At 49.4% G+C, this 27,145-nt stretch overlaps 1 protein-coding gene across 1 annotated transcript in view; it reads left to right on the plus strand.

The window, feature by feature from the left end:
- INSC (INSC spindle orientation adaptor protein) overlaps positions 1-27,145 on the plus strand; it is a 112,107-nt gene that overhangs the window by 68,629 nt on the left and 16,333 nt on the right. The window contains exons 7-9 of the mRNA XM_081154260.1: positions 4,175-4,300; positions 21,009-21,180; positions 25,427-25,605. Coding sequence (XP_081010386.1) covers positions 4,175-4,300; positions 21,009-21,180; positions 25,427-25,605 — 477 coding nt within the window. The remainder of the gene's footprint in view (positions 1-4,174; positions 4,301-21,008; positions 21,181-25,426; positions 25,606-27,145) is intronic.

Below are 27,145 nucleotides of genomic sequence, written 5' to 3' on the forward strand. Positions count from 1 at the left end.
ATGTGCCCTGACCGGGAATCGAACCACGATCTCCTGGATCCTAGGTCGATGCTCGACCACTGAACCATGCCCAGCTGGGCAAGGAAGCTCTTCTGAATGGCATTGTGGGGTCTGAAATGATTTTCTGCTTTGGAAAGAACAGGCCTTGAACATTTTCTGGGAAGGAAAGTTTGCCGAAGCTCTTGTTCTGTTGCAGGGCCTGGCACTCCAAGCTCTGTCTCCGTGTGCTGCAGGAGGCTCCTACTGCCTGCCTCCATTTGTACTCCACTTCCAGGAAAGCAGAGAGGGAGCCAAGCTGAAGATGTCATTAGTCTCCTTTGGGGACCAGGAGCTACCACCAGTTAAATGAAATATCCATCCCTAACATTTCCAGTGTTAGGAAAGCAGCAGAGAAAGGCCTTGGTTGGGACCCGCTCCTTAGCTATCTAACTACCTTCAATCCCAGCACCAGCCCTGGGCCCTCAAGAACTATGACCAGTAGTTGTTTAAAGATGTGGATGGTCCTTTGAGTATGGGCGCTATCCACAGCTAGATCTTGTCTACATACACCCCTCTGAGAAGGGTATCAGTGACCCTGTTTTACAAAAAATCATTCAGGACTCACAGTGGTTGAATACCTGGAGCAGCTGACTACCTGGCATGCCACACAGCATCCTCACTGTCCATGCTCAGGAAATGAGGGGCACTCACCCACTGGTCTTCTCTAGCCCCCTCTTTGGGGCCCAGTGTGACCTGTCTTTGGGTCTTCCATCCTTATGAGCTGCCTCTGGGAGATGATTTGACAGCCTGTTTGAGGTCCAGCACCTCAGCTTCTTGGGCTCCTCTGCAGGCCAAGGAGCCAGCCCAGTCTTCCCTATGGCTATGGCAGTAACCCCATCTCTTCCTGAGTGCAAAGCACAGAAAACTCCCACACTCTGTTGAAATAACCCTGCACCCCAGCTCCTCTGTGATTCTTCCCACCACTAGTGTACACACCCCACAGTTTTGATAGTTTGTCCCAAGTCTGTCTGACTAATGCATACTATACAACTGGGCTCTGAGCCCAGAGCTTTCTATAAAATTAAATAAGCTTCAGCCAACAGCACGATTCTGCTAGCTCAGGCGATTCCCTGCTCCACCTGAGACAAGTGCTGCTCTTGGGTCCTCGGTGGGGACTTCAGGGTGGTCTGTGTCACTGATCCATCTCACCTGCTCACTGACTCATCCCTCCTCACCCTCCCACATATTCCAGCACCTGAGACACTACCTTTCATGGGGGGAAGAGACACTCTTCTAACTAGAAACCCTTCCATAGCTGACCAGCCCCTCTGTCCAGAACTCGGTGCTAGGCCCTTTCACATGCATGAACTCACTTTCCCCCCAAGGCTCCACCACATAGCTATCATGACCCCATTTTTTGGCCAAAATTATCCAGCAACAGAACCAGAATTTGAAGCAGAATCCCCTCAGTTTGGGATCTGAACTGCCCTCCTTCCTCTCCCAGTAACTTAAAATGCTAAGAAGGCCATTTTTCACAGGCTTGGGAAGGGGTAATGAGAATAAATGCAAAGGGGCACAGAGGCTTGAATGTAGTTATGCTGGGCTCAGTGCTTCCAGAGCCAAAGGAAGGCGGCCACATTGATCCTGGCTCTCAGCCTGCATTCTTTGGCACCATTTCTTCATTGGCTATTCCTGATATAAATTCTATCATCTATCTATCTATTATCTATCTATCTATCTATCTATCTATCTATCTATCTATCTATCTATCTATCTATCTTTCTTTCTTTCTTTCTTTCTTTCTTTCTTTCTTTCTTTCTTTCTTTCTTTCTTTCATCTGTCATCTATCTATATCATCTATCATCTATCATCATCATTTATCTAATGTACAATTATCTATCAATCTATTTATAATCATTTATCTAATGTATGATTATTGATCAGTCAATCTACCTATCTATAATTTATCTACAATTATCTATCTATCTATCTATCTATCTATCTATCTATCTATCTATCATCTATATCTATCACGTACATATAAAAATATTCATATAATATATATGACTAAGTACAAATACAGGCATATGTGAATATACATACATATGTAAACACACATGTACAAATATTTCCATCTGGAGGGAGGTCATTAATGACCAGCAGGCCTGGCTGTTTCTTTTTTCCCCACTTTAAAGAATAATTTGGTTTTACTTCAGTGGCTCTCTGAGTAAGGCCCTTATGTGGAACCCTCATAAGGTGTCCCAGGAACTGTGGGAAAGCGGGAAGGCAGGGCTGAAGGATTGTGGAGCGAGGACTCAGAGGGGATGTTTGTCCCATGCCAGAGCAGGTTTTTATCAGAGTGATTATGTGCACCTGAAACTGGAGTTCTCCTCATTGACCTTCCACAATTCCCCTCAGGCTATGTCAGGAGTGCCTGCTCCATGTCCCTGTAACCCCCCCCCCCCCCCCCCCGATTTCACTGCACCTTTACCCAGATTTCTTCCTGCCTTTAAAATGATCTGCCTTCCCCCGGCTCTTCGTCTGTCGGACCATGAGTTCAGCAGTGTCTGGCACATAATAAACCATTAATACTTTTGGCTGCTTGAACGAATTTACCAGCCCTAAGATATGCCTCTTTCCCACCAAATGAACTACCTCGACAGGAAGTCGGAATAGAAAAGTTAAGGTTCACTGTTAGCTGATTACAAAATGCCAGCATTTATACGCCCCCAGAGTTAGACACTTTCATCTTGGTCCCTGCAGTGATAAGCCGCAAACTCTGAGGATGAGAAGGGCCCCCGAGCCTGTCATTGCGGGGCGGCGGGGAAGGGATGACAGGCGATGACTCATTTCAATGAGCCTGCGTGGGCAGTCTCCACAAGTTGGAGGTGTCTGCATGAACAACTCTCAGAAAAAGTACAAGCTCAACTCAAGTACAAGCTGGTCGGTGCTAAAGGTTGTTGTTCTGTTTCTTTTACAAACAGGAGTGAAGGAGTTAAAACAAGGCAATGTGGATTTGGGGTAACTTATTTCACCCATCCGGACTTCAGTGTTTTCCATTACAAAATGGGAATAAATTATAGTATTGATAGAAATAAGACCCCTTTCCTGCCTGTGGCGGTTGGTAGGACCTGAGAAGTAATGGGCAAGAGCCAGCACTTTTTTTACTCCCTTCCTTGGTTCTCTGGCTGGTGCCCTATGAGTCGGGCTGACAAAAGACAGATTAATGAGAGAAAATCTGTTAATCTGTTGGCAGGGCAAGAGCCAACACTGGGCCTCTAGGCTTCCGTTCCCTCCACCTGCTTCAGACTTGTTTCTAGAACCTGCTTCAGGTGACTGCAGGCTTGCTCTGTAGAGTGTTGTGAGAGGGAGTCGCCAGGTGTCTGGGAGCAGCACTGAATGGAGTTGAGCCTGGGCCTAGCAAACACGCCTGCCCTGGCCCCAGGCACTTCAGCCCAGAGCACCGGACTCCCACCTCCAGTTTAGACGATCAAGTTTAGGCTCTCAAGGGTGACGTTATTTCTGGAGCTAGCATTTTACTGCAGCATGGATGTGAGCATGGGAGTGTGTGTGTGTGTGAATGTGAGTGTGTGTGGAGGAGATAAAACCTTTTTAAACTACCTTCCTAGGTTCTCTGGCTGGTGCCCTGCGAATCTGGCTGACAAAAGACAGATTAACAAGAGAAAAACAAGCAGAAGTTTATCAGCACTTACACACAGGAGCGCTCAGAGATGAGACACTCAAAGAGAAGGGTTAGAACTTGGGCTTCTATGGAATCTTAGCAAAGGAACAGTACATTTTTAGAGAAGTGACAAGACACAGGAAAAGGACCTTGAGTCTCGGGAGCAGCAACTTGTGGGAGGGCAAATACGTTGGAAAGTACTAGCAGGTAAAGGCTGGACGTAAAGTTTGTTTTGCAGTTTCCCCTCACCTACAGCTGTCTCTGGTGATTAACTGTCCTTCCCAGTGGAGAGGAGAGCGGCTAACTTCATAAATTTACGTCCTGCTTTTAGGTAAATAGGAGGGCGGCAGAGATCTTTTCTTGTATCTGTTTCTTCCCAGTTGCCTTTAGTTCAAAATAGTCCTTATACCAAAGTGGCATATTTTGGGGTGCCATCTTCTGTTAATTGTGTTTTGAGTCAGCCCCAGGCGAGGTCGCACGGTGAGGTCATGAGACATTTGCTTTGTCTTGCAGGAGGGCGGGGTGGTGGCACTCTTCAAGGTCTGCCGGCAGGACAGTTTCCGGTGCCTGTACCCGCAGGCGCTCCGCACTCTTGCCTCCATCTGCTGCGTAGAAGAGGGTGTCCACCAGCTGGAGAAGGTAAGAGGGCAGCCGGCTGGGCGGGGCCTGAGGTCCCTGAGCCAGGTGGGTAGATGCGGGGAGAGACCTCTTGGTGGCCACCTGGGCCTCTTCGTGGACCCAGTCCCTGAGACCCTTCTTTCCTGTGGCATCATTGAGATGGGGCTGCTGGGATCTTGACTATGGGAGCTGATAAAGGTGTGAAGGGAATAGGGGCTGAGGAGCTAGACCAGAAAGGTGTGGTCCAGAGGAGCACTTGGCACTCCCTGGGCAGAGTGGAAAAGAGTCAGTGGGTGGAACAGAGCTGGAGGCAAGAAGACAGGAGAGTGGTGTTGGTGTCCAGGGTGGCTGGTTCTTCACTCAGGGCAGGACCCCAGCTCCTCAGGGGACAGAGTGGGCAAGAGCAGGGTAGGCACTGGATGCCTTGGCAAGCGGGAGGAGGGCTCCCCCAAGACTAGAGACCAGACAGCTTGGGTAAGAGAAAGTGATGCCTAAATCCAAGCGTACGCCAGGTCAACATGGTGCAGGGTTGGGTGGGGTTAAAGTGAAGGGTGTGATTTGACAGGTCCAGGTGCCTCAGCTCCAGACCAACCTGGGCAGCATGACCAATTCCAGCCATCACACTCACCCCAGACTGTAGGGCTGAGGCTGCTCCTTTACCAGGACCTGAGTGGGTCTGAGCCTGCAGATGGGCCCTCAAGGACTTTAGCCAGGAGGGTTGGGGAAGCTAGTTTCAAGGGAAGATGCTGAAAATTTTTATGGAAGAGAGGTAGAAAGGCCTGGTGTGTCCTGGTGACAGTTGTGGTGCTTACAGGGTTGGGGGTAGGTACCTTGAGTCTGTTCCTGGGACTGGTCTACATGGGGATGGACAAGCAAATTGCTCCCCCTTCTCTGCATTGTGTCCCATAGACTGGTTCGGGCTCCCCAGAAAACCTGCACTCTCCTCCAGCTTCTCAAGTTTGGTCTGGATCCTGCTTCTTTCCAAATGTACTCAGATTAGGGGAGAGGGTCACAGCATCATGGGCTCAGAGATGCCCTTAGCTGAGGATGGAGGGTAGATGGTGAATATGCTCATTTTCTAGATGAGAAGGCTGTGGCTCAGAATGGGGAAGCAATTTGTCTGAGGTCACACAGCAAGGTGGCGGAGGAGCGAGCGCCAGCCCTCTGGGCAGAGCGCGGCCTTCCCACAGGGTCGGCAGCCTTTGCTCGTGCGTGCTGGCTTAGGTGGCCAGATGGAGCAGGGCGATGGTGAGAGACAGAGACACGGAATCCGTGGAATACAGACATCGAGAATCTCCAGCTTCATGTGCCGAATATTCCTCTCTTCCTTTGTAAAGTCTTACCTTGGACAGTGGGAAGATGGCCAGACGGGGTGTGGTTCTCATCTCTTTTATGCTGGTTGGAGGATAAGAGGAGAAAAATAGAAGAGACTAGAATAAGTTATCCAAAAGCAGTGGATTTCTTGGTAAAGCAGAAGGAGTTAGTCTGGGGTAGAAAAACAACAGGACTTTTCTGTTTAGAGTTGAAAACCTTTGCAAGGAGGCTGGAAGCTGGAGGAGATTTTTTTTTTTGTGTACTACCTTCCTGAGGCTGCTACACACCCACCCACCCACCCTTCATTAACTCGCCAGACCCTGTGAGGCGAGCTCTGTTCATATCTCCATCTTAAGGACAAGGCGACTGAGTCTCAGTCAGTTTAAGTGACTTGCCTGAAATCACGTAGTAAGTTTTGGAGCCAGACTTGGGACCCAGTTTGCCTGAGTGTAATGCCCAGCCTACTGCACTGCGTTGCTGGTCAGATACTCTCAGAGCTCCAAAAACAGTCCCTGTAATAAACACTGGACCAGCTTGATGCTCCTGGCCAATGAAAGTATCCGTATCCGAGCATTCCCCTCTCCAGGTCAGATTTCTTTCCCTTCACAGCCAACTCCCTTTCCCTCTCAGCGCGGGGCAGTGAGGGGCTGTTTCAGGAGTGTCTGGAAAGGGGAGTGAGCTGCCTGAGAAGAGCCACCGTGTGGTGAGAAACAGCAGCTACAGCAGCTGTAGAGCTTGCAGAGTGGCTCCATCCACATGCATTCTCCTTTCATTGGGTTTTTCCTCAGTGCAAACATCCCCACTGTACAGATGAAGAAACCAAGGCCCAGAGAGGTTAAATGATTTATTGCACAAAATCGCACAGCTCGTAATTAATTTATTCAGCAAGTCTTTATTCACTGTCTGCTATTTGCCAGGCACTGTTTTCGGTGCTGGGAGAACAGCAGTGAACAAAGCAGACAGAACCCCTTGTCCTCATAGAACTTACATTCTAGTGCAGGGCGTGGCAGCCTGCTGCCTGTTTGGTATATATGACCCAGGAGCTAAGAATTTTTTTTTTTTTCATTTTTAAATGGTTGAAAAAAATCAGAAAAAGAATAACATTTTGTGTCACATGAAAATTATGTGACATTCAGATTTTTGAGTCATAAAGTTGTATTGGAACACAGCCACGTTCATTTGTTCAGGTATTGTCTACTTCTGCTTTCACACCACAACAGCAGAATCAAATGATCACAAGAGGCCATGTGACTTGCAAAGTAAAAAATCTTTACTGCCTGGCTCTCTATAGGGAATGATTATCGGCTCCTGTTTTATCAGGTAATAAGGATATCATGACAATATGGAAAGGACAGTAACTGAGAGATATGGGATGCTTGCTTTGGGCAAGCACTTTGCTAAGCCCCTCCTTTCCTTGTGTCATTTAATTGTTACGCACTGGTGCAGTTAGAAGAAAGGAAGACTCAGGGAACTGAGCAACTTGCCTAAGAACACACGGCAGATAAACAGCCTAGCAGTAATTGAATGCCTGCTCCGCTGAGCCAGAACCAGCCAGGCTGTGATGTGACCCACCACGTGGACAGGACTCACATCCCATATTGTGAGGCCCATGTCCACACCCTTTTCTCCCCATCATGCTGCTTCCAAAGTTGTGGGAAGTTCTAGAGGCACCCAGGAAGGGCCTGGGTGTTCTCTGCCCTCTGTCTCTGCCCCCCCCCCCCAGTTCCCCCTCCAGGCCCTGCCAATACCTGTCCCCTTCTGTAACTTCAGTTGCCCAGTGCTGGTGCTGTGCTTGGGGTAAAAAGTGAAGTCCACGGACAAGCTGGATGCTAGAAACCACAACAGGACACATGGGGTGAAGATAGGGTGGGGGAGTGGGGTGCCCCAAGGCTCCCACCAGCCCCCCACTCACCAGGCACAGTTTGTGCCCTAATTAGATAATATCAAAGTCCCAGCCTTCCCCTGATTTACTGGCCTGGCCTCCTCAATGAAGCTCGATTAATTAATTGGCAGTGAGAAATTGTGCTGGATTTGGTGAAATTCATCTCTGTCGTGCAGCTCCCTCCTCCTCCCCTCAAGCTTGAAGAGGTTCATTAAATCACACACAGACCCCGCGGCAGAGGTGTGGGTCTAGTCAGGTCACCAGACACCCCTCCGTTCCAGCCCTGCTGCGCGACACCGAGCTCTGCCGGGTTTGGGACACTTGTGTGGTTGGAGATTCCGCTGCAATTTCACTCACTCACATCACTTTCAATGTGCTCACTTACTTGCTTACCGTTTACCCAGTCCCTCGCCAGCTAATCACATTGTTAATTCATTTCTTCATCACATTTTTGTTGTGAAGCAGCCGACACAGTGGGAAACCGAGGCTCCTGGGAGTCAGGCTCTCCTGGGTCGGAACCCAGGCTTCTCCACCTGTGAACTTGGACATGTTATCCTGGGCAAGTTACTTGCCTTCCCAGAGGTTTGGTGTCATCAGTGAAATGGGCATGATGGAATCTCCCCCGTAGGACTTTCAGAGAAGGATAGATGTGCAGTAACACGGTGCCCGGCCCGCACTAGGCACGAATGAATGGTGGCCATTCTCATTGCGGCAGGTACAATGCTAATTGCTGGGGTTAAAAAAATCAATGGCCTTGGGAAGATTAGGGTCTGGTGGAGAAAGGAGCGTTTTGATGTGTCAACGGGGGGGGGGGGGGGGGGGGGGCTAGCGTGGTCACAGACACTGCCCAGGGCACAGTATGGAGGTGTTAGGTGCGGCGGGAGCAGGTGTTTTCCATTTTTCAGATGAGGAAACTGAGACTCGAAGCCTGTGTTCTCTTAGCTCATGAATGTAGAGCTTGGATTCAAACCCAAGTCTGGTTGGTTCTAAAACCCGTGTTCTTGATTCTCTGTGACCCTGGGGAGAGCTGGCCCTTCTGAGGTGGGGGCTCCAGGGAAGAGCTTTCTGCAGCCAGGCTCTGAGTGTTGGCCTGGCTGAGGGGCAGAGATGGGGACTCTCCGAGCAGAGCTGGGGGGGGGGGGACGACAAGATGTCAGATATAACCAAGGCCTCTCCAGAGGTGTCTGGACGGTCTCCCATTCTTTCTTCCCAGAGCTCTGTCATCCTGGCCACAGATTCTCCACCATCATATTCCCTTGGGAACAGCGAGTTTCAGGAAGTCTGTCCTACCTTCCCTGTGTCCTTGGTGACAAGCACCCCTCATCCTCAGTCCCTACACTGGGCTCTGGGGAGGAGAGACAAGCAGCTGTGTTCCCTTGTTCCCTGTCTCCTGGGATGGCCCATTTGCCTCCACCTTTTCAGATTGGTCGGGGAAAACCTGTGCACCCCCAAAGAGGCTGTGTCCTGGGAATTTTGCAACAGCCCTGGCAGAGTTCTGGGTGTTCCTAATGGCTAATGGGACAGCCAGGGCACTGTTGGTGCAGGGGCTGGGGTTGGACAGAGCCAGGGGCCAGGATGGGATTGGAGAGGGCTGGAACTAGAGCAGGACTGCGGGCTCTGTCCAGGTGGGAGGCTGGGGACCTGAGGGGCAGGAACCTACAGGTCTAGGGTCATAGGGCAGGAGGCTCTTAAAGCCCAATGCTCAGGCAGCCTCAGGCACCTCCAAGAGAGTTCTAGAAATTGCTTCTTCCAGCCTTGAGATGAGAGACCATCTTGCTTTCCACAGAGCTTCCTTTTACTCCCGTCCCCCTCCCTCCTGTTTTATTTTTTCAAATAAGTAATTCACCCTGTGCTGGAGCCAAGGGGAGAGTTTAATGAAAATCAATGGAGAAATTAAAGATGAGCAGGGGCAGGAGAGGGGAGCTAGATTTCCAGTCTGAGGAGGGAATCATTCGTGGGGAGGGATGTGAAAACTGCTGTCTGTCTCCATGAGGCTCCCTCACTGCCCCCACCCTTGTTTCCTGGGGCAGCTTCTTGGGATTGAGATGGGCTGACATCTGAATGGCCAGGCTGGAGGCAGGGAGGCCTGGACCTGCCTGTGAAATCACAGAGACCCCTGGCGGGAGGGAAACGGTGTGCAAGGGAGACGGGCAGGCTCTGATGCTCCAGTGCCTGCTGCCTGCAGGGGTGCAGGTGGCCAGAGATAGGTAATATTTGCAAGAAAATCAAACAAAACAAAATGAAAAACCAAAACAGTTATCCAGTTTTTCTTACTCTTTTGCTTATTTGATTCTCACAATCATTTTGCAAGGAAGGCAGGGAGAGACGGTTATGGCCGTTTTACAGAAGGGAAAGTTGAGGCTGGAAGGCATAGAGACACTAAGAGAGGCTACGCCTGGGCTGGGAACCCCATGCTTTTGCTCCCAGCCAGAGGTTCAGTTTGCTTCAACTCCCCACCCCCACGCCAGCTGAAAAAGGCCTGGTGTGCAGACCCAGGGCAAGACAGCCACCTCACCTCGATTGAGTCAGTCTTAATATGTAGATGAGGCTGGGTAGGGAGACAGGAGCTATGGGTGCCAGGTAAGAAATATTTGCTTAATTTGACTTGCAGCCCCTGCTTTACCTAGGAGTGAGAAAGAGGGAGGGAAAAAAGCCTCTGAATGGAGATCCCAGACGCCTCCCCGCTCCTCTTTGGACTTAACTCACGGAGGCTTATCAGCTTCCTCCACCCCTCACACCCCACACACAGGCCTTCAGCTGCCCTGGGAGTGGGCTAGGACTGTGCAGAGAGCCCCAGGGGGCCAGGCCAGCTGTTTGTGCTGTGTCTGGCCAACAGGCCGACTGGAGTGGGGATTGCCACTGTCCCCTTCCCCAGCACTGCAAGTGGGGCTTTCTAAAGGGACTGTGGTTCATTTGCTTCCCCACTGCCAGTTCTCCCAACGAGGGGCAGGGGGCACAGAGCCGTGTGTGTGTGTGTGTGTGTGTGTGTGTGTGTGTGTGTGTGTGTGTGTGTGTGTGTGTGTAGGTGGTTAGGACTCCAAGGAGGCCAGGAAGTGAACAAGTGAGAAAAAATTAGGTACACTGCCCCTCCTCCCGGGCCTCTCCCCACGAGGATTCACGGTGAGATTACGGGCCAGTATTGCCCAGCCCGAAGGAAGGCCCCCTCTCTGAGTCTGCACCCCAAGTGCAAGGTGCAGCCTGCGTTTGGAGACGGCCTGGAGCCACCTGGCGGCCTGAGCCCGAAGTGCAGCAGCGGGGGAGGCTCTGCTCGCCGAGCCTGGGAGGTCCCCATGTGCTGTGCAACAGCGGCCTCTGGTGGACGGAAGCGGCAGTGGCGGTCCCGCCAAGGGGCTTAGGGCGGTTTTTTCCTGGAATTGGCAGGCTGTGGGCTCTGGCCAGGAACCAAGGTCAGGGCCGGCGTGTCCCGGGTGTCCATCATGTTCAGGGGAAGAGTTACAAATTCAGAGCAGCAGGGGACTCTTCCTCCTGAGCCAGTCTCTTCCAGGAGGAGAATGTGGATGATTCCATGATGTGAGAGGTCTCTAACTTGGCTTCCCCCAGAAAGTCTGCCCTGTGCCTTCTTGGAGCAGAACCCTTAGTCCAACTCCCCCACTTCTCACTGGAAAAAATCCAGACCCCTCAGCCTGACACTGACAGCGCCCTAAGAGCAAGCTGCCTCCAGCACATTGCCCCTTTGGAAAGCAGGCCTGGGTGCCGTGCCCAACCTCACCACTTACTCTCTGTATATTGACCTTGCACCCTTCCAAGCCCCGTCTCATCCTACGTAAGTGGTGTGATAAACCATGACAGGGAGAGGGAAGGTGGCAAGAAAGAGGCAGAGACTTAGAGAGGAAGGAGGGGTGGGGTTGGGGGTAGATGGGAGGACACACACACACACACACACAGATAATGAACACACACCCTCATTCTCCTCGGGCTGCTTCAAAAGCACAAACAAGCTAGTTTGCAGCTTTGTGGTAGCTGCACATGCAGTGCCCCAATCGTGACCTGCTTGGTGTATCGCAATTTCTCATGATGGTTTTAATTTTCTTTTTCCTGATGAGTAATGATTTTGAAAACTTTTCCATATTCTTGTTGACCATTTGGTTATTGTCTTTTGTGAAATGTTGGTCTGAAGCTTTTGCCCATTAAAAGAAAACGAAGTTGCTTGTCTTTTTCTTATTGATTTATAAACTTTAAGAAATATATTCTACACACGAGTTCTTTGTCAGATATATGTATTGAGAACATATATATATATATATATATATTTTTTTTTTTCAGTCAGTGGTTTGCCTTTTCATTTTCTTAATGGTGGTTTCTGATGAATAGAAATTTGTAACTTTCATAAAGTCCAATTTATTGGTATTTTCTTTTGTAGTTAGTGCTTCTTGTGTCCATTTAAAAAAGGTTTGTTTTTATTGACTCATAGATACAGAGAACAGACTGATGGTTGCCAGGTGGGAAGGGGGTTGGGAGGCTGGGTGGAAAGGGGAAGGGATTTAGAAGTACAAATTGGTAGTTACAGAATAGTCACCCAGATGTGAAGTACAGCACAGGGAATATAGTCAATAGCATTGTAATAACTATGCATGGTGCCAGGTGGGTACTAGGCTTACTGGAGGGGATCACTTCGTAAAGTAGATGATTGTCTAACCACTATGCTGTACACCTGAAACTAATACAAAATAATATTAAGTGTAAACTGTAATTGAAAAATATATAAAAGTAATTTGTTTTTTTCCAAATCATGAAGATAGTCTCCTATTTTTTTTCTTCTAAGAGTTTTATTGTTTCACCTTTCACATTTAGGTATATGATCCACTTAAGTTAAATTTCTTCAATGGTGTTCCCAATTTAACTAGAATCATTTATCAAAAAAGACCGTATTTTCACTACTGAATTAAAGGGATGGCCTTGTTCTAAGGAAAGTGATGACATATGTATGAGTTTGTTTTTGAATGTTTTCTGTTCCATTAGTCTTTTTGGCCATCCTTTTGCCAATATGGCACTGTTTGAGTTCCTGAATAACTAAATAACAAAACAATAAAATTTCTTACTTAGTAGAATAAATCCTACAACTTTGTTTTTCTTTAAGATTACCTTGGTAATTCTATTTTTTTTTTTTTGCATGTCTATGTACATTTTAGAATAAGCTTATTAATGTCACAAAAACACCTGCTGAGATTTTGATTGAGATTTCTTTAAATTTATAAAGAAATTTTGGGATAATTGACATCTTAAGCAATATAGGGTGTTCCAATCAATTAGTGTGGTACACATCTCTACTTATATAGACTGCCTTTAATTTCTCTCAGCAACGTTTTGAGTTTTTAGTGTCAACATCTTACACATCTATTTTAGGCTTATTTCTAGGTATGTTTTTATGTTTTACACTTATGTTTATAAGTGTTATTTAAAAAAATTTTTTAAAAAATTTTTTGTTGCTAATCACAGAAAATACAGTCTTGGATATTGTATATCATTACCTTGCTAAAGTCACTTATTAATTTTAATGGTGTGTAGATTCTTTGAGATTCTATAGTTATATACAATTTGAGATCTGTAAATTATGAGTTTGCTTCGTCTTTTCCAGTCACTATACCTTTTAACTTCTTTTCCTTGTCATATTGCATTGGCTAGGGCCACTGTAAGATGTTGAATAGGGCCGGCCAGGTGTGGCTCAGGGTTGAACACCGACCCAGGATCCAGGAGATCACAGTTTGATTCCCAGTCAGGGCACATTCCTGGGTTGCGGCTCCATCCCCAGCCGGGGGCGTGCAGGAGGCAGCCGAACAATGACTCATCGTTGATGTTTCTGTCTCTCTCTCTCCTCCTTTCCATTCCTCTCTCTGAAATCAATAAAGATATATTTTAAAAAAAAAGATGTTGAATAGGAGTGGTGAAAGTGGATATCCCTGTCTTGTTCCTGATTTCAGAGGGAATGATTTTAATATTTTACTCACTATTTCATTATCAAGGGTGATATCATGATCATTTTAAGAATTAGAAAACCAAGGCTCAGAGAACATCAGTAACTTGCTCATTCATGTCACCAAGTCAGCAGGCAGCACAGCCGAGTTGTGAACCCAGGCTTTTCTCACTCCTAAGACTGTGTAACTTCCACTGCACCACAGGCACCTCTAGAAGGGTGGTGTTAGAATTACAGGATCTCCATTAGAATGAATTAAGGGATTTTAAAAAATATTGATGCCAAGACTCCACGTCAGACCAATTAAATCAGAATTTCTGGTGGTGAAACCTGGCATTCGTATTTTAAAACTTTCCTAGATGATTCTAATCATCTGAGAACTAGGTTAAGAACCACTGATCTAGAGCATTTTGGGTACTAGTAGTGCTTTGCTGAAAACATGATACTTTTACATCAGCACATGCCTAATAATCTAACCCAAAGGGGATGAACTTGTTCTTGGTGACCTTTTGATGTCTCCTCATGAACTCCACTCCTCTCGCCCACAAATGCCTTCAGAGCGTCTGTTTGACAATCTGCTATAAGGAAAAATCATCTGCTTGACAGGGAAATTATTTTCTATTTATATTCTGAAGTGATTTAATTCTTGATTTCTTTCCACCTCAGCGACTCAGCTTTCTTTACCTCACTGACTTGCTTGCCAAACAGGTTATATAAATCTCTCCCGTCTATTGTTCCATTCCCTATTACATATTAATATTTGTATTTATCCATTTTGGCACTTAACCTTTCATCAACGATTCTTGTTTGAAATAGCGAAAGAGGTTAAGAGGGGTCTGGGATACGCTGGTTTAAAAGAAGGTTAGAAGACTTGCTTTACTTTCTGTAGCTTTTATTGAGCTGTTAGCTCTGCCAACGCTCCTTAAAACAAATGCCTCATTTTATAAAGCAAGCGTTTAGCCCCTTACGTTGTGCACAGACTTTGTCCTGAACCCTGCCCTGACCCGGTTTACACCCCACATTTGGGTCCTGCTTCTGGCCCACAGGTTCATTTATTCCACATAAAGCTTCGCCCTGCCCCTGGCTCACGCTTGGCTTTGCTTCCCCGGGCATGGTCCTTCTTCCCTCTCTGCTGTGATTGAAATGCCCTCCGACTAGACCCTGGGCAAACTGGTCCATCCTGCCTGGACCTGTGAGCAGGAGTCCAACTGCTTTGTGGTTCCCACTTGTCTGTTTTCTTTTTTTTTATGCAGAATTGAGATGTCTTGAGTGGACAGAAAGGAGGAAATTTGGGGGGTTTAGGTCATGCTCCCTCTCCTGCATTTGCATGATTCTGTTTAACTGTTACAACCCAGCAACCATTCCTCTGCCTTCCTCTAAAGACAAGACATGTAAAAAGGAGCTGGAAATGAGATGACCAGCACCAGGCATATAGGATGGGCCTTTGTGTACCCCCGTGTCCCTTAGATAGTCTCATAAAGACCACCACCAACGCACTTCCAGTAATTGGCAGGGAAGCATCGCCCATGAATCTCTGTGATGTTTACTGTATGTTTTGGGTTCCTCAGCTGTGTGGGGTCCATGCTCCTTGTCCCACTTCCCAGGGAGAGTCTCAGCGTTCACCAGCCCTGGACACCCTCTGTGTCCGAACTGTGGGGGCGTCGGTCCTGCTGCCCAGGTGACGGCCAGGCCGGGCCATCCTCATGACCCCTGGCATACCCGCCCACGAGGGACGCTTGGCTTCGGGCCTGGGCCCATCCCACTCCATGTAAAAGCTAATTACCTATAAGTGCTTCCAGCAGCAATTTCTTTAGGATGTGAAAGTGCTTTGATTAGATTGTTCTCTTGGCATCATTAAGTTTATGACTGGGGATGGGTAGTGGGTGGTTTGGGGATGGAGACGTTCCAGAAACGGGACCCGTGTGTGAGGAAGCTGGCCTCAGCTGGGTTACTCCTGGGCCCACTGCGGGAGCTGAGCTGAGCTGAGCAACCCCCACCGGCCTGGCCCTCTCGCCACCTTCTTTCTTCATTGCCTTTCCCGAAGGCCCACTTAGAGGGCCCGGGCCCGGAGGGGGGACCAGGATAGGTCCCGGCCCTGGCATTAACTTGCTATGTGGCTTAGGCAAGCTCTTGCCTCCCTGGGTCTCTGTTTCTTGGTCATTCAGCCCACACCTGACAAGTGCACTGCTGTGTGTCAGGGCTCAGCTGGGTGCTGGGACCGGAGGAGCTTTAGCATCGAAGCTGCCCCGAGCAGCTCACATCCGGTGCGGGGACGAACACGCACACAGGTGAGGATAATCCAGCCTGAGCGCTGGAGCGGTGGCCGGACCCGGTGGGGTGGCAGCTGGGAGGACGGGCCCATGTGCCCAGAGGAGGCGGCTTCTCACCTGGGGCTGAGAGCGGAGCGAGGCGGCGAGACAGGGAAGACGATCGCTTCAGGTTTAAGGGAACTGGGTTTGAGGTGCCCATGGAAAGCCAGCAAGTTAGTTTTGGAATTAAAGAGGCCCAGCAGAGGTTTGAATGTAGCTGTGCATCTTAGGAAAGGAAGTTAGGAAGTCAGGGGTGGAGGGCTAGGTGTGTGGGGGGTCATTGTGGTGAGTCCCCGAGGCCACTTGGGTTTGGGTACTAGGGGCTGAGATGGGACAAAGCGGGCTGGTGTGAGCCGCCTTAGATGGATGCGGAGGAGGAGAGGCTAAAAGAGAAAGTGATGACTCGTGGTTAGCTGGGAAGGAGGTGAGCCCCCAAAAGTGGGGTATCAGGGAGTCCCAGGAAGGAAAGAAGGCTGAGACAGAGAGTTCTCAGCAGGAGGAGGCATTACAAGGGCCAAGGAAGACTTTGAGGTTGGGCCTGTGCTGTGTCTGTCTGTCTCTCAATATTTTGTCTCTCTGTGTGCCTGCCTGTCTGTCTTTGTTTCTCCTCTTATTTCTCCCTGACCTGTACCAGTGGCAAGGTCAGCACCTAGCCCAAGGTAAGCCCTCTGTTGGTATTAGTTGAACTATACGGAGATGCAGGGGTGGGCTACTTTTCTCTCTGTTCCCCTCCGAGGGACTGTAATTATTCACCTTCTTGGTCCTGGTCAGGAATTAAAACAGGAGTCACTCTGCTTTTAAAAGTTCTAGTTCTGGGCTGTGTGATCCGAGAATGTCCAAACAAACGGGTGAACTTGTGGGCCCCAACCCAAAGGGCCGAGGCTCTCGGTGGGGCCTCAGTCCCGGAGGAGCCTGCAGAAAAAAAACGAGGTAGGACGGGGTCCCTGGTCTCCAGGCGGTGACTGCCGCAGCCACCGGGTGGGAATGAGGGGGAGGTGGCGCCACCTCGTGGCAGGCACTGCACATGCATGATCTCAGTTTCCTCCCGATGTCCTCGGAGGTTGGCATTTTTATCATTTTATAGATAAAGGCTCACAGTAGGTGCACAAACTGTCCAGCTGGTAAGATGCAGGGGCAGTGTTCACACCCAGGTGGGTGCGACTCCAGAGCCTGTGCATGTTCTGACGCTGCAGGAATTGGTGCAGGCACCGGGGAGCCCAGAGCCCAGTGGTGGGACCCTCAGGGCCACCGCCGTGATGAGCTGGCTGCTGAGATGGGGATGGATACAGAGGCCAACCTGAGCTGGTGGCAGCTGGCCGGCAGCAGGCTAAGTGACAGGCCAATAACATTAGAGCCAGAAGCCTGGGAAATAGACACACACGACAATGGACCCAATAGAAAGAGGAGCGAAATGCGTGAAAGGCACTTCATAGAAGACAAAATCCAAATGTCAAAATCCAAAGCAAAGCTAAACTAAAGCATGTGAAAAGCCTCTTAGCTTCATTGTAGTAAGTGGAGACATCCTTATTAGAATAAAAATTTTACACACCCACCCAAATGACAAACATTTAAAATCCCACAGTCCCACAAGTTGGCAAGAATGTGGAGTTAAATGAGTTAATACATTGCTGGTGGGACTATAAATTGCTAGAGCTGTTCTGCAGAGCAGTCTGGCAGCACCAGTGAAATGAAAGGTGTGTAGACTCTACGCGCTGCTAATCCCACTCCTAGATTGAGGCCACGGGAGAAACTGGCCCACGTGCACCAGAAGACGTTTAGAAGAGTATTTATGGCAGCGCCGTACATTGTAGCAAAATCTGGGAAGCCACTCAAATGGCCACTGACAGGAGACTGCATAAATGAATTCTCTTTCCAACTGCAATTGATTTATACAATGAAATGCCACAGAGCAGTGACCTCAGCCACAGGCAACAACAGGAAGGAGTTTCCCAAACATAATGCTGACTGGAGAGGAAAAAAGCAAATTTCTATATACAGTATAATTCCATTTATGTCAAGTTCAAAACCTTGTAAAACGAAACAATATACACATGCAATATATCTCTAAAGAAAACAGGGGGAAGACAAGCACACCATTCAGGGGAGTGGCCCCTCCTGGGGAGAAAAGCAGAGGCATGAGATCAAAGGCTCAAAGAATGGTGTGCAGGGGTTTTCTGGTGCTATTTCATTCCTGAGGTTAGCATTTCCACATATTAGACATATACACGTACATATGGTATAGGTGTTTATTTTATTATTTTTTGATACCTTATAAATCTGCAATATATATGCTTTCTTTTGAAGGGATGACATGTTTTATAATTAATAAATTACCAAAAATGATCTGAAGCATATAAAACGTTAGAAGGAAAGCAAGACAGTGGGCAGTTGCCGAGATAGGACACCAGATCCTCTCTTCTGGGAAATGTAAGGGCAGGGAGGGATTGGAGTCTACATCGGGGTGGGGTCAGGGTCACTTTCCTGGGGTCAGGAATCTGTAGCATCCACCTTTCCGAGCTGGCTGTTTCTCCAAAGCTTTCCTGCAGCGGCCTTTGCTCGTGCTTTGCTCTCCATCTGCATTGCGCCTCCTCCACCTTTGCTTGTCTGAGGTGTGTCCTCGAGCCTTTCATTAAGTTTTGCTCTCCTGAACTTTTCCCCCATTTTCCGAAAGCCTGCTATGTGCCTGGCCTGGAGCAGTGACAAGTGAACAAGCTGGGGTCCCCAGGCCTGCAGAGCTCCCTGTGGAACGGGGGGACAGACAGACAGACTAGAGCAGATGATCACATTACAGTGGGGCTTCCCCAAATGGCTGGTGCATGAAGCTCGCTGCAGACCTTGTGAAAAGGCAGCTTCCAGGTCTCCCCCTAGTCCAGTGAATAAGTCTGGGTGGGGCCCTGGAGTGTGCTTTGAAGAAACCCTCAGCGGTGCAGCTTGTCCACACACCCTCCTTGTAGACACAGGGCTGTTCAGTGTGATAAATGCTATGATGATATCGGATGGCTTGGGTGTGGATTACAAGGAGGGCCGCCTCCTCCAGCTGGGGTGTGAGCATCGTCAGGGAGGCTTGTGGAAGGCCCCCCACTTCCTCATTGGAAGCTGTGTTGCACAATGGTTTTTGGTGGACACCCCACTGCACCTCTGCCCCACTGCTCCAGCCCAAGGGCTGGCACCCAATATGTGCTCAGGGAAACTGCTCAGTGGGTTTGCCAAGCAGCATTCTGGACTGGGGAGCTGGCCTGGCATCCAGGCTGTGGGTGGCACCAGGCCCGTGGGGACCATCAACTCCTCGGCCGCCTCCCTGGTGTGTTCCCATTGGCTCATCTCCAAGCATGTGTTGGGGACTAGCTTTGGGTCTGACCAGTGTTCCCAACTGGGTCAGGGATGTAACCCCCTCGGCGTCCAGGGTGAGATTAGGGAAACTGGATGACTGGCACATTCCCCCACTGGAGACCCTGCAGCTCCTTAGCTACAGCCGTGGATGGTGCTGGCAGGAGGAAAGGGCTGCCGGCCAGACAGGCCTAAGAGGTTTTTTTTGTTGGCAATGAGAGGGCTATTTCCTATTTCTAGGCCCAAGTGAGGGCCCTGTCTCTGAGGGCCTGTTAGTCAACACCTGGCGTGAATCCAGTCCGCCGGCGCAGCCTGGCTGCTGTTCTCTTTTATTGAGCACACCCAGGTGAGTTTTATTGAGGACAGTTCCCTGGGCTCTGTTTTCCACATTTGTCTCTGTTGAGTCTGAGATCGCCAAAGGCTTTCAGAGCTAATGGACCTTACAGCTCCCAGGGGCCATTTAAGGGAGGCTCAGAACTCCCCAGTGGTAATTCGTCAAACAAAACGCAGGCCTCTGGAGCTGAGTGGCAGGATGTTGGGGTGCAGGGACAGGAGCCTCAGGCCTGTGGCAGGTGTGGGGAGCATCTCCTCAAATCGCCTCTCCCTGGTTTTCCTCCTGTCCCATCCCTACCCTGCTACGCCTAAAGAGAAAGGAATCCTCGGTTCTCGGCTGCAGGGACCTCAGGCAGGCTGGTGCCCTGGAGTGTCTGAGGGGCTGCAGGAGCACTGCTGAGTAACCTTGACAAGTTACTGCTCCCCTTTCTCCAAAAAGTCTCATCTATGGACCCTTGGTGGAGGCAGAGGGCCTGAGCTCAGCTGGCCCTTCTCAGAGGCAGGATAATGTCCTGCTCACAACCATGGGCTTTGAAACTAGACCATTTGGGTTCAAATATCAAACCAACTACTTTTTTTTTTTTTTTTTAATATCTTTATTGACTTCAGGGAGAGGAAGGGAGAGGGAGAGAGAGAGACAGAAACATCGATGATGAGAATCATTGATCGGCTGCCTCCTGCACACACCCTGCTGGGGATCAAGCCCGCAACCCGGGCATGTGCCCTGACTGGGAATCAAACTGAGACCTCCTGGATCCTAGGGTGATGCTCAACCATTGAGCAACACCAGCCGGGCTCAAACCAACTACTTTTAAAGTTTGTGATCTGGGGTAAGTCGATGAACTTTTCTGTGTCTCAGTTTCTTCATCTGTAAAGTGGGGATAACACCGACCTTAGAGGGTTATTACAAGGATCAAACAGTGTACTAACGTACGCATTGCACTTAGAGTGGTAGCCAGCACATATTAAACATTCAATAAGCAGAAGTTGTTATTATGCCAAGAGCAGGTCCGACTGGGAGAGAACCAGGAGGTGGTCTTTATCTGGCATTCACGTCCCACCGTGCCCAACTTTGTTCCTCTTTGGCTGGGCAGAGACATAGGCCTCCAGGAAAGCAGCCCTTTTGGTGGAAGAGCGTGGTGGGGGAAGGTGGGAAAGGAGCCACATTGAGCTCAGCCTGCTACTAACCCAAGGAAGGGAGGGGAGAGGCAACATTTGACAAATGTTTCTTCTGGATCTGGCATCACCTGTTTCATCTCCTTAACCCCTCAGCACCCTGTGGGTGGGTGAGAAAACAGAGCCTCAGAAAAACAAAGTGACTAATGCCAAGTCATATGCAAGCGAGAGGGAGCCAGGATGGGAGCTCGGGGACGTGAGAGTTCTAAGTGGTTTTTTTCTATGACAGTTTGCTGTGGTGGATGACCAGGGCCTACCCCCTGGCTGCTTGGCTTGATGCCTGCTATAAATGAAGCCCATGGGAGGCCACTGACCTCTGTTGGAGCCAAAGGATGGGCCTCCAGAGTCACTGGGGACCCAGGGCTAGGTCGGGTGGGGTCCTGGTTCTCTGTGTCATTGTCATCATGAGCGGTATGCTCTCCTGGTATGCACAGGCTGTCCTCTTTCCATCTGCAGGTGGATGGCGTTCTGTGCTTGGCCGACATCCTGACTGATGACAGCCACTCGGAGGCCACACGGGCTGAGGCCGCTGCCGTGGTTGCCCAGGTCACCTCCCCACACCTGCCTTTCACTCAGCACCTCAGCAGCTTCCTGGAGAGCATGGAGGAGATCGTGACAGCTCTCGTCAGTGAGTCATCCCGGGTGGGTGGGCGCCACTGAGCGAGGGGGCCTTGTCGCAGATGTCTTCAGGAAAGGACAGGTCGATCTCGCGGCACGCCACATGGCTTCCTCGCAGATGATCGCTGTCGCTGAGATCCCACCACCGAAGCGTCAGAGTCAGGCTCGAAATAGCTCTGTTGACAAGCTATTAAAGTCACCCACAAGTCTTCTATTAAAATGCATGCAGCCCTTCTGGCTCCTTGAGTGGAGGTCAGATTGGGATTAATTGACCTGTCAGATCAGAGACCAGAACAAGCACCAGGGAAGATGGGGGAGTGGGGCTCAAATTTTGAGTTTTAGATACTTGACCAGAGAGACTCTGATGGGCTTTGTTCCTGACATTTCGGTCTGTTGTACCCAGTGAATGTGACAGCAACTACTGGGGACAACAGCCTCTCAGAGAGCAGCAGTTCACCCCAAACTGCTCCCTGCAATCCCACCATTGGTCTCAAGTCATGGGGCCTTGAGGCCTCGACTCTTCCAGGTTCCCCAACTCAGACATATGTACTCCTGGGAGGAGAACCATAGCCCGATATCTAGAACACACTCTTCCTCCAGCTTTCCTTTGCAAAACAGCAGAAACTAGATCTCACCTGGATCACAATCCCTAGGAAATCTGTTTTGCAGACCACGCTCTTTCCTTTATAAGTGCTGGAGGTGATCTGTGTTTCTGCTTCCATCCCCATCTGCCACTGTCTCTAGATCCATATCTTATTGAAACTGAGTGAAAATTAATTTTGTCAGAAAATGTGGGGTTAGCACCAGGGCTGGGAATATCTGGGACAGCACAAACTTAGGGGCAACACAGAAGAGTGGACTTGGAGAAAAAACACTGAGGTTTGGTTTATGCTCTTTCATTCATCCAGTCCGCGAAGAGGTATTGACCGGCAGCCCTGTGCAGGTGCCGCATGGATCCTGCCACTCACTTACCCCGTCACATTGCGAAGCTCACTTTACATCTTCCTAACATAGAAAACAAGGGTTGGGACCTGTTCCTTGCAAGGGTCCTTCTAGCTCTACAATTTGAAGATCTACAATTACTTTGCACATAGGAGGCATCAGTTAAGGTGACTTTGTGGCTGATTCCAGTCTCTGGGGCTGTGGCACCCACAGGCCAGGCTGGGAGAAATCAATTTCCCAACATCCACATCTACTCAAAGCTGGGAAAATGCAGAAGCCAGTTGCTGAAAGTCTTAGCTGTAGGGAACTCAGGACATCATGAACTTTAATGCTCTCTTTATAGGAGAAGAAACCCAGGCCCAGAAAGGTTGAGGGACTTTCTCGAGGCCACGGACACAGGATTTGCCTCTGCCAGGAGTCTCACGTTCACTCATTCACAGGAGCTAGGCAGGGAACAGGAATGAGCTAGAGTCCAGATGGAAGGAGAAAATAAGGAGATTAGGGTCCTATATTGAATTGGAAAGCATGTGCAGTGACTAACAGGGGGGCGGTGTCACCGATAAACTCCAGTTGATTTTTGCCGTGTAGGAAGGGCCTATTTGAAAAGATAAGACAAAAATTCTAAGTTTTATAGAAAACCTCCCAATTTATAAATGATAGAAAATTATTTTATAAAGTCTAAATGACCTTACACTATTGCCACATGTCCAATTCTGCTTCTTGGCCCAGGCTGGATTTCTCCCCGGAGGAGAGGAGTCTCCCTACTTATTTCACTGTGATGAAGATGTATTGTGGAGCCTGTCCTGAGAGTCAGCAGATGGGATATATCTGTTGGGCAGGATGCCAGGGCTCTGTTCTTTGGTGGGAAATAGCCCTCCAATTTCTTGCCATTCACTGGAAACATTTATAAATGAGTCACTGGAATCCTCAATTTAATCTTCCTAACACATCCCAGGTGACTCAGACTGTAAATGTGCACCAAATAAATGTGCACCAAAATTAAAAGGCACTTAGGTGGCTGTGTTAATTGCTGTGTCGGCAGCAATGTTGACTGCGTAAGAATGAGGGTGGGTGTTCAGACCTAGAAGAGAACTTGAAGCAAAGGGGGCCACTGAGTCCTATGGGCTCACCCTAAACTCTGGGTGTAGAGAGGTGGCCTGGGGCGGGGTGGTTGTCCTCAGTGGTTCCCCTAAAATCAGAGGATAGGGCAGACATTGGAAAGGGGGAACTATAGAGTTCTTAACCCCTTGGCTAATCCAGTGTCTCAACTGTGGGTGGTTAGATCAGGATTCTGGGTTGTTTAGTGGTCACACCTGGGCTCTGGGGAGCAGGGATGCCCAGAGGCAGACGTTGGCCTCCTGATAGAACTGAAACCTGGATCCGTAGGAGCATCACTGGGAATGAATCCAAGAGGCCCAGAGACAAGAAGCATCCTGGAGCACAGGAAGAATGGGGACTTTGGAGTCAGGCATCCCCGGTTTCGATTCTAGGTTTTAACAGATACCAACAATCCTCAATTCCACAATTTTGGGAAAATCACTTAACATTTGAATCCTCAGTTCCTTCATCTGTAAAACTGTGATAAACATTGGGTGCTTGTGAGGATGGGATGACTTCATGAGGAAAAAAAATGTGCAGCAGTGCTTTGCACAGAGTAGACACTCGACGTAAGTGGTTGCTGCTGCTGCTGGCTTCTCTGAGCCTCACCTTCTACGCCTGTAAGTGGAGGCAACCATTTTCCACTCTGAGGGTGCTGAGAATTTAATGGCAAAGTGTGAGGCACACTGCAGGGGTTCAACTAATGTTATTTTCTGTCCCCTTGCAGGTAGGGATGAGACCCTGGAAGGTGCCAAAAGGTGCCAGCTTCAGTATTAGGACCTAGAAGTACAGACTCTGTCTGGAAGCAAGAACTGGGGCTCAGGATAAAACATAAGAAAATGTGGATGTTGGAAAATTGTTTCTCTCCTGGAATCATTTTCCTAAAGTACGGCTTCTCATCCTGTGTTTTCATAGAGGTGTTATCAACAGGAGAGGGCTTGCACCCAGGAAGCACCTTGACTGATGGCTAAGCTGGAGCTGAGAGTCAGAAGTCAGGTCCGTCGGAATGGGAGGCAGCACCATGGACAGAGCCTCCCAGCCTCCTGCTAAGGCCGGAGCTCATTCTCCCTCCAGTGGAGCCCTTGGGGAACGTGTTGGGTGGTGGGGTGATACAGGGATTGGGGCGGTCCTCCCTGCCTTAGAGACCCACGATGCCCATCAGCACTATTGTAGATGGGTAAGGAGGGGAATCTGGTTAGGTCTGTTATGACCACTAGGATCAGAGAGAAAGAACCTAACATTCAGGGTCACGGTGTAGGACTTATTCTGGAACAAAAAGGAAATACTGAAGCTCTGCCGATGGCAGCTGGAGAAGTAGAATCTTTATGTTTGAACTTCAGCCTTTTTCTCACGACAAGTGCAGCAACAGTCTAGTGTATGTCACTGGAGATGTAAATGGACTAGGAGTTCTTTCCTGCCTCAGGGCCTTTGCACACGCTATTCCTTTGGCAGGGAACATACTCTTCACCCAAATATTCTCATGATTGCTGCATTTTCCCCTTAAGGACTCAGCTGTCACATTCCTTTTTTTAATCCTCACCTGAGGATATGGTTTTATTGATTTAGAGAGAGAGGAAGGGAGAAGGAGAGAGAGAAAAACATTGTTGCCTCCTGCACACACCCTGACCAAGGATCAAACCTGCAATCTGGGTATGTGCCCTGACCGGGAATCGAACCCATGACCCTTCCATGCCTGGGACAATGCTCCAACCAACTGATCCACACAGGCCAGGACAGCTGTCACATTCTTAAGGAGACCTTCCTTATGCACCCCATTGGGATCCTAGTTATTCTCCGTCTTAGCATTTGTTTATTTTCTCTCTCACATTTATTAGAATTTGCAATTATTTATATTAACTTTTAAAAGCTCATTTTCTCCTGCTCGCCACTAGGATGTGAGTTCAACAGGGACAAAGCCCTGATCCATTTCATTCGCCGTGTTGCCCCGAGACCCCAGAGGGGCCTGGCACACAGCGTTCACTCAGTAGACTCGCTGGATGAAGAAGCAAGTAGGGGTCACACACCAGGAGCAAATCCCAGACCTGCCCCTTGCGCAGACAGACGTCTTTCCCTCTTCAGTCTCTACTTTCCTCATCTGTAAAGTGGGTGCTGTAACGCTCGCCCAGATTTCCTCCCAGAGCCATGGTGGGAGCCACATGAGAACACTGGTGTGGAAGCACTTTCAGCGAAGCCCTTTTCTCCCTCTCCACCTCCAGAACTGTGCCAAGAGGCCTCGTCTGGGGAAGTCTTCCTGCTGGCCTCTGCGGCCCTTGCCAACATCACCTTCTTCGACACGATGGCCTGCGAGATGCTCTTGCAGCTGAACGCCATCCGTGTCCTCCTGGAAGCCTGCAGTGACAAGCAGAGGGTGGACACGCCTTATACCCGGGACCAGGTGAGAAGCTCGGGGGCTTGGGGGGGACCAGACACAGGGCCTGTCACCATGAAGGCAGAGGTCAGGAGGTCAGGGCTGAGGCCCTGGGGGGACAGCATGGCCTGGCAGCGCTCGGTCAGTCCTGTCGGTCGCATTCTGTAGGAAGGTAAGGGGAAACGCTTTCAGCCTGCCTCTGCCTCCTTGCCCTTGGAGCATCTGCACGAGCCCATCTCCACCCCTTTCCCCGTCCCAACCACTGCAGGCCATTCTCTAGATTCACAGCTGTCCGTCGAGGAGGCAGGGGCATCGTGGGAAGGCCCCTGGACCTATTTCTACTCCAAAAGTCTGTTCCCGTTCTTGTTGGCGCCTGTCTGACATTGTGCCCGGCAGCAACTTTTGTCTCTTTTTAGCCTCCATAAGAACAGGGGCTGGGAGCAGATCCTGGATTCTGGGCCTCAGCTCCTGTATGTGTCTCAGTGTTTTTGTAGATTTGAGCACCATGTAAAGCTTTTTTTCAGAAACAAGGATTTTACTGCTTAGTGTATTAGAAAATATTGAATGAGGGGGTTTTAAAGGGCCTTGAGCTCAGAGGTTGTGGTATTCTGTCCTGTCCCACCCCTGCCATACTCGGCTTCCCCTTTCTCTACCAAGGGTGGGATGGTGGATCAGGTGGGTTTCAGGTCTCTGTAAATTCCACCAGGTGCCTGAGCTCTGAGTTAGATGATCTCTAACCTCCAACCCAGCGCATCCCTGTCTGCGCCTCAGCCTCCAATCCCTGCCTGCGTCGTTCAGTCTCATCACCTCGTAAAGCTGCCGTAGCTTCTCATTCCAGCTCCCACCCCAGCAAGCCCTGCAGGGCCTTCCCTGGTGGCTCCAGTTCTCTGGGATGGCCTCTTTTTCTTGAAGGCCACGCCTCACAATGCAGTGTTGGCTTTTCTTATGATAGTCATTCCTTTCTAGTTATTTTGTGTCAGTTTCCCCCCACCCCCATTCCCATGTTTATACTTCCCCAGGATTTCTTAATGCCTTGACCCAAAGCTGGCCCCACGGTGAAGTTCTCCAAGTGCTTCTTTAGGGCATAGAAAGGAAGGAGCAGGATGGCGCTTCCTCAGTTCTTTCTTATGCTTAGAATCACTGATCATAGAAACTCACATTCAGAGACAATTTTATAGTGTATAAGCCTTTGCCTCTGAGGGTTCTAATACTTCTGTGAGGCTGGTAATATTTGCTTCATTTTATAGATAAGAGTATTGAGGCTCAAAAGGATGGCCCCCTAATTAAGTAGCGGCCAACCTTTACACCTGGCCTGACTTAGACGTTGGTCTTTGACTCTCACCTGCTGTCATCTTTGAAAATGAAGGGGAGGTCGTGTAGCTGTGGAGTCACAGAGGCTGAGCGTCGATCCTGGCTATTTATTCATTGGGTGGTTTGGGCAGGTCACAGCCTCTTGGGTGTTGGTGTTCTCACTATTAATTGGGACGTGAATGTCTACCTTGCAGGGTTATTGTGAGGGTGAGTGAGATAATACATGGAAAGAACCTGATACAATGCTTAGCTCTGA

This window comes from Miniopterus schreibersii, assembly GCF_964146895.1.
Source record: "Miniopterus schreibersii genome assembly, chromosome: 12".
Lineage (NCBI taxonomy): Eukaryota > Metazoa > Chordata > Mammalia > Chiroptera > Miniopteridae > Miniopterus > Miniopterus schreibersii.